The sequence below is a fragment of the Penaeus vannamei genome, chromosome 6 (genome assembly GCF_042767895.1).
Source record: "Penaeus vannamei isolate JL-2024 chromosome 6, ASM4276789v1, whole genome shotgun sequence".
NCBI classification, from domain to species: domain Eukaryota; kingdom Metazoa; phylum Arthropoda; class Malacostraca; order Decapoda; family Penaeidae; genus Penaeus; species Penaeus vannamei.
The window spans coordinates 44,545,591-44,557,186 of record NC_091554.1 but is presented as its reverse complement, the minus strand read 5'-3'; the positions used below and the strand labels follow the sequence as shown (position 1 = coordinate 44,557,186).

Below are 11,596 nucleotides of genomic sequence, written 5' to 3'. Positions count from 1 at the left end.
GACAACAAAAATATATTATGCTATCATTCCTGAAAATCGTGAATATAGTCAAACCTATCTTCACTATTGCATAAATTATCTACTCTCTAATTTGAATCTTTCATTTTTTAACGTGCTTCAAAAGCATATATGCGTACGCACATGTTTAGACCCTGCCCAGTATGCTTGTTTTTTTCGTAAATTTTACACAAAATACTTCAGCCTTCTTAGAGCTTGAAAACATGTGACACTTTTTACTTCCCACTTTCGTATATCACACAGATTTGTCCTCTTAAACTATAAACTTCCTTTTGTAGCATAAAAAACACAGAGCTGCTACAGAAAAAAACTAAATTTTAAAAGGAAGAGAAAGGCATACGTACAATTTTCTTTTTTCATATTCCCCGGCTAGCTGTCCTGAAAAGTATGGGGGAGGCCGTGGCGATGAGGCAGAAGACGTCGTGTTCCCTACGTCGACGGAGCAGCCGACGAGACTCGCGATGGCACAAGACAAGAAAACCATCCCCAATGGCATCAAATTCCTTTTCGGCGGTCTTGCGGGGTGAGTTTGTTGGTGTGTTAATGTCTGTTGATTAAATGAGAACTAGTAAAATTAGGATATTTGTCAGTATTTTAATGTTTTTTAAGGTAGAGTTCTATTTTTGTTTGCCGTGTTACAAAAGCTGGGTTGAATCAGCTGATCGGGTCGTGATCACAGGGACGGGTTTGGGCGAGAATTTTTTCCATCCTTTTTTCTCTCTTTCTGAGTTTATTCCGTCTTGGATTAGGATGATGGCGAGGGACTTTGCAATTTAGAAAGATGAATGCATTTTAGTTAAGGTTTGAGGGAGTGACAGTCCCTAACAATAAGAGAACAAAAGAAGAATTGCATGTGCCTGTGGATACCGGTCAAGGTGTTATTTGTAAGGGGTTTTACTATGGGAAACGTACTCTTAGTTTTCATCGCTAATAGTCCTTTTGCAGACAAATATCTTGGTCGTCGGACATCAATATTATTTGCTGTTTAATTGATTTTGATTAGGAACTGAATTACCAAATTGATTAACATTTAGACTGATAGGGTATGTGATCAATGTTTTTTATTACTGTATATGTACACGTTCCAAAAAAATCAATTGTTAATTGCTAATTTTTAAATGTTTTCATGAATGTGACTAATAGAAAATTCTGAATTTGGGAATAAAAACTGCTTATATAAAATGTTAAATGGTCAGTTACTACCTGCATATACACTCTAGGCCTGGATGCCATGACTTGATGACGTGGCAACAGCTCAATCTCAATAATGCACAGGTCGCTAATGAGCGTATATCACGCAAACTAACCTCATCCATGTGTAGTTTAGCAAGACAGCATGGAAATCTACCAGAATATTGAATGTAAAGATAATGAACGAGGGGTCAGATTGTTAGATATATCAAAGAGACCGTGACTCATGAAGAGCGTTGCAAGTACATAAAATGCTGATTCACAAAGGCAGTTACACGCTGCGTAAAAATACATACACATCTATATCTAAATCTATTTTTATATATCTATATTATTTATTTATTTACTTATTTATGTATTTATTTATGTATTTATTTATGTATTATTTATGTATTTATTTATGTATTTATTTATTTATTTATTTATTTTTAATCTTTACAGTATAGACATACTAAGTCAGGGCAAATTGAATATGAAGTCCACTCTGTGCTACCAAGTTTCAGTTATAGATGGAGTGTGGCTACTTGAAGGAACTCTTATTGAAGGGTTTAATTTACATGGAAAGAGATATGCATACATATTTCAGTAATATGTAGTTATAGCTAGGTTATGCTGCGTAATATTTCTTTACGTGTTTCTGGAAAAATGCTAGCTGTGGATGGTACCATATATATATACATAGGTAGTGGGTTATAAGTTTTCTATAAAAAATAATGAAATATCAAGAGTAACTTGTCCTACAATAAATTTCTTGCAGGAAGTCTGTACTATGAAATTGTGCTTGGCTTTTGTATCTTTCTTTAATTCTTTAGCTAGATATTTTAGGGAAATTATTTTGGTAAATAATCTCTTTACATGTATTTTTTCTTTCTTTATGTAATTGTTACATATATATTTAAGACTTTATCAGTACTTTATTTTCTAGATGATAGAACATTAAATTAAGAAAAGTACTGCTTGCCAACTAAAAAGAAATCGCCCACTCTGCTTTAAAGATTGGTGATATTCATGATTATTTTAAGGTATGAAGGCTTGATAGACATCTTCACCACACTGTAGATAATGGAACTCGGGGAGGCTAGGGTTGGACACCTGCTAGGAAAGGTGTCCTGACTTTCAGAACATGTGTGACTATCATCCATAATACATTAATTGTAAATCCGTCTGCTGTCAGGTGATCTATTTTCTCTAGGAAGTCTGATTAATTGGTTGATTTTGAAAGTAGAAATAACATTATTTTCAACCTTTCTTGTTGAATGGCCAAGGTTGATGTTGCATGTTACAAAGCAGTTACTTCATAGAACTTTCATATTGATCATAAGATTTAGAATTGTTGATTTTATTGGCTCTGGAGGTGTTGCTATTTTTCAAATCTAAATTTATGTATATTTGTTAGAGAACTTGATTATGATTATCAGGAGATTTTTTAATCTGTTTTTGTTTTCATATCATAAAAGTTAATGATTTCTGGTGCTTTCTTTTGAACACTTTAGCTAAATGAAGAGTTGAGTTTCTGATATATCTTGCCAGTAGGGAGACCAGTACACTATTAATCAGCTGTGGGAAATTATTATTAAAAATTGCTCTTTTCCTGCATTTCTGTTAGGCTAGAGTAGCATTTATCTGCACTCTGTAGCACATACTTTAATTGTGTCTGCAGGGAGTTTTGTTTAATCTTTGTCTATATTTTTCTTTGTATTTTAGATGTTAACCATCTTTGTGTATTATGATTGTAAAGTAAATATATTTTTTACTCCCTATGAATATGTCTTCATCTAGTTTCATAATGTAGATTGATGTAAAAGTTGAGAAACTGTAAATCTGATTTCAGTAGTATATAAGAGCTGTTCTTAACTTTTTTATTTTATTTTATTAATAGCTGTTGAATAACCTTTTACAAATTACCAATGTTCTTACCAATAGAAGAAAAAAAGTTCTACTAACCAGAGGAACTAATAAGATACCAAAATTGCATTTTCTTATTCATTTTACACAGAACACGGATAACATCACAGACCTATTTATGGTGGTGAAGGTGTTGCTTGCTGTATAAGTAGCTTCCAAGTGCCTCTGATAGTACATGTGAGGGATAGTGATATGCTCTTATCCATTTCTTGATAGAATCAGGCAATGGGTTAAGGAAGATTAGATAAAACTGTATTGCCTTTGTATTCTGAAGATAGTGGCTCAAGATCATAGCATTTCTTTCTCAAATTAGAGGATGAACTCATTGATGCTAGGATATGATATACTCGCCATTTCCATGATGATTTTAGTTCAGTAATGTTTAGGTACCAAAGAATTGGTTTCTAGTTGTACATGGTCACGTCTTTTTATCCCTTTCCTTGATTTACAAAAACTATTATTTAATTTTTTAGTGCTTTTAGTATTGCTTATTATATTTTATAAGCACAATAGCAAGGAAAATTATGATAATACAAATCCTAATATTATTTTTAAAAAGCGGTTGGGGATGGGGTAATTGGGCAAGGTCAATTTGGCTTACTAATTGAAGCCTTGATTCTAAGGGCTTGTGGCAAGCTTGCAAGTATCAGGACAGTTATTATGTGCTGAAGTTGAGCCACATTAGGCACACTGGAGCCATGAAGCGAAAGGTAAATTGCCTGCACACCTTCTTTCAGATTTCAGTCTTATTTGCTTTAATTTGTTGATGAAAAGTGGATCTTTCATGATTTGAATATGGCGCGGTACTAGTCATCCCGCTGGTTGGTTGCTTACCTCTCGTGTTTCATTCTCCATATTTCAGTATCTCCAAGATATTCTTACCTCATTCCCCTCTCTGAGTACAGACCCCACTATGTCTTATTATATCTGTATTACTGCATTAGAGGGGGGAAGGTGGATGAAAAACAGACTTCTGCTGAGCTCAATTTAAACAGCAACTGCCTTGTTTACATAAAGACTATGTACACATAAGTACATAAGGGGATATTTAGTTAGTATCATAAAAGCTTGTAAAAAGAAAACATATGATTTTAACAGATAATTGTGAGTGGTCATATGACCTGAATGAAAGAATTAGATACCGCAGACTTGTCCCTGGACTGAATTGCTTTTCTCTTCTTGCAGGATGGGGGCGACCTGCTTCGTGCAGCCCCTGGATCTGGTCAAGAACAGAATGCAGGTCGCCACAAGTAAAGAGCACAAGACCAGCTACCATGTTATACGACACGTCATAAAGAGTGAGGGCTTCACAGCGCTTTACTCTGGCCTCTCTGCTGGCCTTCTGCGCCAAGCCACATACACTACCACTCGCCTTGGCATCTACACATGGCTCTTTGAGAAAGCTTCAGGGTAAGTGCTTTTCTTTTTTCTCTTTTATTCTTCCGTTGAAGGATTTTTGATTTTATTATATATTTACCTGTGTATGAATTGTATATATCTATAATAGATAGATATACTATATTAATGTTTTAGATAGATATATGGAGTGATGTCAGTTTACATGGTAAAGGGATGAGAAATCAGTGATTATTAGGAAACTATATTAATATTTTAGATAGATATATGGAGTGATGTAAATATACATTGTAAAGGGATGAGAAATCAGTGATTATTAGGAATGTTTTCCTCTTTTCAAATATATGTATGTATTTCTCACATTTTTTCCCAAGAGGTATAAATGATTTTTTGTTGTCTAAGTGAACTGCATAATGTATAATAATGTGTATGTAGAGTTGTAAAAGAAGGATATAGCTTTACCATGACTTGTTGGATTTTAGTTTCTTCTGTCCAGTTCATGATGACTTGCTTTTATCCTTTGTTATATATTTATGACTATTCCTCAGCCACCTTACTGCTCCTCTGTAAAGCTTTTTGGCTAACTGTTTCTTTAGCTAGCCATTCTTATAGGTAATTACTCCTAAAATTAGGCAAAAGTAGAAACAAACGTTTGAAGTAGAACACAACCATGGTAAGAAGAAAACTGCATAAGCCATAAAATTTTGCATCAAACAAAAATCAGCCAATTTGAGATTTTATGTTTAATCCATGGTACATCTAAAAGTATTTTTCGTTTGCATGAATTTGTGCATAAATGTTTTCCACTTCATCTCTTGTCTTCTTTCCAGACCCAGTGGTGAGCCACCAAACTTCTTAGTGAAGGCAGTCTTGGGCATGACAGCAGGCGTAGCTGGTGCCTTTGTTGGCACTCCTGCAGAGGTATTTTGAGTGGTTCTCTCCCTTTTTATTTTCCCTAAGTTTGTATGAATTATATTGTTTGTGTAGGTTATAGTTTACTTATTTATTAATTTCATAAATTTCAGTAGAAAAAAAAATCTAAAGAACTATCAATATACCTGTAAGTTATTGTAATGGTTAACATAGTAGCTGGGACATGGCCTTCCAAAGTTGGCTGTTATATTATCTTACTTTTATAGATAAAGCCACTCAGAATGGGGATGTTAGGCAAAGCAAACTAACAACTCAATTGCAGTGAGCTGTACCTTGGACAACTTAGTGGTTTATGGTACTTGGGAACAATGGGTTTAAAATGCTAGTCTCTCTAAAATTTAGATGATATGATTAGATTATGAATTAGGATAGAGATTGAATTACTGATTATATACATTTTAAAGTCCAACAGCCATGCAGTTAAACTTTGTAAACATAAAGCACTTCTCGTACAAGAATGAATGTGAAAGATAAATTTTACAAATAATGGACAATTTGCTGTATTTAGTTTGCAATATAACCCAAGAAGCATTCCAAAAATCAAGGAAATTGGTAAACAGGTGAGAAAGGTATTACTAATAACCAACTCCTGGGTGACTAAGTACTTGTAGAGCCATCCATGTGTAAAGACAATAAATTAACTTATATAACTGTAGGCATAGCAAGCATTCTTGCCAAATGTCCCGATTGGGTTAATGTGGCTAAAATGGGATGGATAGAGATGTTAGAGGGGATTGTCCCGAAGATCTAGTGGTCGTGGGTTTGGGTCATGGAAGTTATAGATGTATTATACCCAGTTTCAGACTCTTATACGGATGTTGAATTACCTATGCAATTATAAGACAAAAGATAGGCATTATAGTTTTACAACAAGCTGGATTAGTGTTAAATCAGCATTTTTTTCTTATACATATATTCCCCATACTGGTCTGAAAAATAAACCTTTTATTTTGACACTACCTGCATAAATAGTTCATGATAGGAACAAAGTAACTTGTAATAATTGATTCCTCCAAATGTGAGGAATTTTTAATAAGAAAATGAAGAAAAAGAGAAAACAATCATATAATTCTTCAATCTCCTTTCATTAAGAAATATGGTTGATAGGATTTGATTTTGACAGAAACCTCATCCATTTAACTTTAGGGTTCAATGATAATGCAAGAATGGTGGTGAGCCTTTATTCCCTAAATAAAGCAAAACAACTCATTTGTGTACATGAGGCAGAGAACCTCATGGGCTTGGACCCACTAGGAGGAGCACGGGATAGTTGTCGTGCCATTGCCACCCGCTTAGACCTTTGGAATAGCAAAGGTTTTATGTTTGTGTTCATTGGAACCTAAATAATTGGGAAAGCTAAAAAAATTGATGATGAAGTTACTTTTTAATACATATGTATGACTGAAAAATGTGAAGACTAAACAATTTATACAAAATGTCTAATACCTATAAAAATCAATTTGTATCATTACATTGCAAGAATAATTGTTTGAATGATTGCTCATAATGGGGGGGGGGGGATCAAGGTCAGTCTATATCTGCTTGTGTTTCAAAATGTTTGTTATTGACTGTGTACACATACACATATACTCATGTTTACACAAACAAATACCACATTTACATATAGGTCTTGTCAAATTTTGCATTCACAGGGTAATGTGTTTGTCCTATAACTCAGGAAGCAGTCTTACATATCAACATGCCACAAAAAGTATTTGAATGAGAAATTAATGTAGTTTCTTTGGTAATTAGATGATAAAAGCTTCATTGAAAAAAAAAAGTTTCAGAAAATGAACAATAATATTCCCAATTTTCAATTAGATGATAAAAGCTTCATTGAAAAAAAAGTTTCAGAAAATGAACAATAATATTCCCAATTTTCTTCAAAATTCTTTAATTCTGCTTCAAACTAATATTTTTTTTGAGCTTATGTTCTGTTCCTCTTGAACAGGTGTTATCCTATCTACTTTTTTTTTCATTCCATGGAAAAGGCTCAGGAAAAGCTGCAGAAAATGACCTCAGATTCTTGAAGATTTTTGTTCCCTCGTTTTCTGAATATTTGGAGAACGTCCGTTAGGCATGGCTTCTCCTTTGCTGAGATACACAATGCACATATACACATAGGTGCACATTTACATGGATGTTTACACACATTTACTCTCACAGTTTTATAAAGTGACAAACCAAGAAAAACACAAATAACTTCCAAAAAGTTGACACCACATACACAAGTACACATCTACATGCTTGTAGATATACTTTGATGCACACACACACACACACATAAACACACTAATGCAAGTGGTCTGAGGCAAGCAATAACTGCATTTATGTATGGCTCAACAATATAAACAGAAGTTAAAAGAGAAATGACTTGAGTTTCATTGGTTGTTAGCTGATAAACTTTAATTGAAGGAAATACACAGAAAATGACCCAGGGTAAAAAAAGCTGAACTCAGAATGTTACCTATTATTTGGCTCCTTTTTGGCGGGTCTCAAGCCATTGATGAGAGTTTATCCTGCACTCTTTCTTCAGTGATCTTCTCGGAGATGTAACAAAGATAATTTGATATGGTCATGTAGTAACTATTGTGTGTGATTTCTCTGTGATTCTCATCTGCCAACTTACGTGTTGATTTTTGAGAGCCCATTTTTGTTTTCTATGTAAATATCTTTCTAAAGTGCAAATTGCTCCACCCTTTTTTATATGATTGTGTTATAATTGCATTAGTGTTTTTTACAGAGTAACTAGGAAGTTTTCTTTGGGTTATTGTAGGGTTCAATCAGAGCTAAGTGAATTAAGAAATCAGAGTTCAGAAACCACTTCATTCATTAAAACTGACGCGTATTAATAAATCACATAGGTAGCCATAAAGTAATTGTAGTTTTTTTGGTTCATGCCTACTCTTTCTCTCCCTCTCATAACCTTGCAACTGCCTTCTAGGTGTCCCTCATTCGTATGACCTCAGACGGCAGACTACCCCTGGCTGAGAGGCGCAACTACAAGAATGTGTTTGATGCCCTACTGAGAATGGCGCGAGAGGAAGGAGTGTTCACGCTGTGGAGAGGAGCTATTCCTACCATGGGCAGGGCCATGGTTGTGAATGCAGCTCAGCTAGCATCATACTCACAGGCTAAGCAGGCGCTTTTGGGGACAGGTGTGTGGGGATGACAGAGTGGAGCACATATTTCCATATGCACATGATCAAAAGGTACACACACACACACACATGCACAGTCAGTCACATGCTAACACTGACAGATTTACCCTACCTGTACCTTCACAAAATCAAAATACTCCACCTTTTCATATTGTGAAGTAATTCAGTAAAAATGCATGAAATTGCACAGGCCAAAGTCTGTTAGTGTTATTTAGCAATGTTTAACCAGAATATTTATTTTTGTAATTAAATAAAACTAAATTATTATAAAATGAATAATAATGGCTGAATAGATATGTAAAAAGTGAATGGAAAGTCCTCATAATAAAGGCATTGGCCCTTTTTTGGCAGGTTACTTCCGAGAGAACATCTTCCTCCATTTCTGTGCCTCCATGATCTCGGGTCTCGTCACAACAGCTGCTTCCATGCCCGTCGACATTGCCAAGACCAGGTGAGCTGGGAATGGGAAAGAGGAAGAGACTGGTCTGTGCAGAATGATTTATTTATTGTTTATAATACAGATTTCTATTTTCATGTGAAAGTGATGCATAGATTCAGGACATTCAACTACTGTATTAAAACCCCTTTTATCCAGGCTTTTGTAATTCTGGGTATCTCTATTTCATTGTATATTTGCTATTTATAGGGGAAAAAAATAAATTTATAGAACTTTAATGGGAAATGCATTTTTAAAGATAGTTACGAGAAATCCATCTGGGCAGAGAAGACAGTGAAATAAGAGGCAGTGATCATGTATGGTCCTACTAGACTTAGAGTTGACAAGCCTAGAAAAGCACAAAGAACCACCAAAAAGTTAACACCAGAAATCAAGTCCCCTCTATATTTCAGAATAATGAGCTGCTAGTGAGCCTTGCCACACTGATAGGGCATTTAATATTGAACAATTATTCCCAATTAATGTGATCATATGTTCTGCCACTTCCCTCCACAGAATCCAGAACATGAAGATAATTGATGGCAAGCCAGAATACAAGGGTGCCTTAGACGTTCTGGGCAAGGTGATCCGCAACGAGGGCTTCTTCTCACTCTGGAAAGGTTTCACACCGTACTACATGCGTTTAGGACCCCACACCGTCCTCACTTTCATCTTCCTTGAGCAGATGAACCTCGTCTACAAGAAGCATGTATTAGGGGATTCCGCAGCCAAGGGAGGAGGCCTTTAAAGGAGCCCACTGATGGTGTAGTTGCAGTGTAGTGGATTGTCGTCATGTAGATATGTTTTGTTGTTTTCCATCATTAACCTTTTTTTATGAATTTATTTATTGTGTAGGTATCTGAAATTTTGTAGGTGAGACATTACAATGTGATTTTAATATTATTATCATTTAGTTATGACAGAATCTGTTTTATCATTATTAAAATTCTGCAATCTACTCCAATTGTGTGGAGGTACTTATAAGGGGCCATTATTTATTGCCCTCCCCACTCCTTGAGAGGAGTAAAGGAAAAGTAAAATGCCTTTTAAAGCTTGTAGGAATGGATGTAGGAAAAGTAGGAATATTCCTTGTTCAGAAAAAATCAACATTTTCACTTATTTCAGTAGTTAACACAAACTCAAGATTGCGTGTTGCATAAGCATAGGAAGCAACACGACATGGGCTGTGTCCTATGTTGCCAGTATCTAACAAGAGTATATTTATAAGTTTTGTTTGGATGCTGTGTGGGTTTAACTAAGATGAGTAAGTCTAGAGTCCAGAATCGAGAGAGACGACCCATCCGACGTCCTTTCCAACAAACAAAATGTCTAGATCAGTTTGTCAGATTTGCAGAGGATAAGATTGGGAGCAGGTCAGAACAGGAGGATGCACTTGATGGGGAATGTGAGCTCTTTCTTCTCCTAACAGTTGAGAATCCTTTATATGTTCTGGGATCTGACATGGGAGAGGACTAGTGTTCATTTTCCCCTGTGATTAGAAGTTATATTGGAATGATGCAATACAAAACAATACTTAATTTTAGGAGTAGATGGAGTGCAAGTTAGGTAATAATATAGATGTGATGTGGTCAGACGTATTATAAAAAAGTATTGAATTGTGAATAGTTAATGTAAATGTTTAAATCTATTTAAATCTAGAGAAAATTTATAGTAAGAGTATATTGGCCACTTCCTAGCCATGATGTAACAGGAAGAAAAATGAGTGTTGGGACTTTGACAATTTGTTGTGAATTTCATAATTTGCGGAAGAATGGGGACATTTACATGGAAATTAAGTACATATAATTATCATAATTGCTACTTTCTTTGCAAATATTTCTGTTATTTCAGAAAGCTAGTAGAGGCATGTGATAATTTATGCATGCTTGATAAAAAAGATGATAATGTTCACCCAAAAATATTGAGAAAGACAGTGTGTCGGTTGGTGGTGGTCAATCTGACTTGAAATATGTGTCCAGAGATGAGATTGATTGATGCTGTGATGTGCAAAAGAGGTCTGGAGATCCTCACATAAAAAGACCCATAGGACATTTCCCGGAGGCCCATGATTCAAACTTTATTATGGCTGTCGTTGTATTCTCCTGAGATGTACCTGGTGATAATCTTTAAAGATTTATCATGGTTCCTTGATCCCCTAAAATCCCCTTTTGTGACTTCATCAGTTGTACCATTATTGTTATTTTGTATAATGTTAATCTGTTAAGGTCTTCAGATTTCCAGCTGTGTGACTTGATTGTAAATTAAGTCGGAGGGGAATTTGTCTAAAACTCCAGAGGATTTTGTTTCATAGCTATGATGCTATTGATATTTTTTGTTTGTATATGAACTACTTGTCTTCCCTATCAGTCTCTGATATAAAAGGAAGCTGCCACATGTAAGGTAATGATAAAACAGCAGTTGTTAACCACAGGACAGTGGTTTCTGAAAGCACTGGGACAAGCTGAACAAGGAAGCTGTGGCATTATATTTTTGTAATGGTGCAACGCTTACTGGGACATTGACTGAAAAACCTCTTTTAATGTGTAAACGTACTGCGGAAGGACATCATCATCATATACCATTCATCGTAACATCC

General features: G+C 35.1%; 1 protein-coding gene across 1 annotated transcript in view; it reads left to right on the top strand.

Moving 5' to 3' along the window:
* Window positions 1–391: 391 nt before the first annotated feature.
* The window catches only part of LOC113828396 (mitochondrial 2-oxoglutarate/malate carrier protein), an 11,747-nt gene continuing 542 nt past the window's right edge, over window positions 392–11,596 (top strand). The window contains exons 1-6 of the mRNA XM_027381366.2: window positions 392–541; window positions 4,300–4,524; window positions 5,301–5,391; window positions 8,348–8,561; window positions 8,916–9,015; window positions 9,517–11,596. The exon at window positions 9,517–11,596 is cut by the window's right edge and continues 542 nt beyond it. Of these exons, the coding sequence (XP_027237167.1) occupies window positions 480–541; window positions 4,300–4,524; window positions 5,301–5,391; window positions 8,348–8,561; window positions 8,916–9,015; window positions 9,517–9,748 (924 nt within the window). The 5' untranslated portion in view covers window positions 392–479 and the 3' untranslated portion in view covers window positions 9,749–11,596. The remainder of the gene's footprint in view (window positions 542–4,299; window positions 4,525–5,300; window positions 5,392–8,347; window positions 8,562–8,915; window positions 9,016–9,516) is intronic.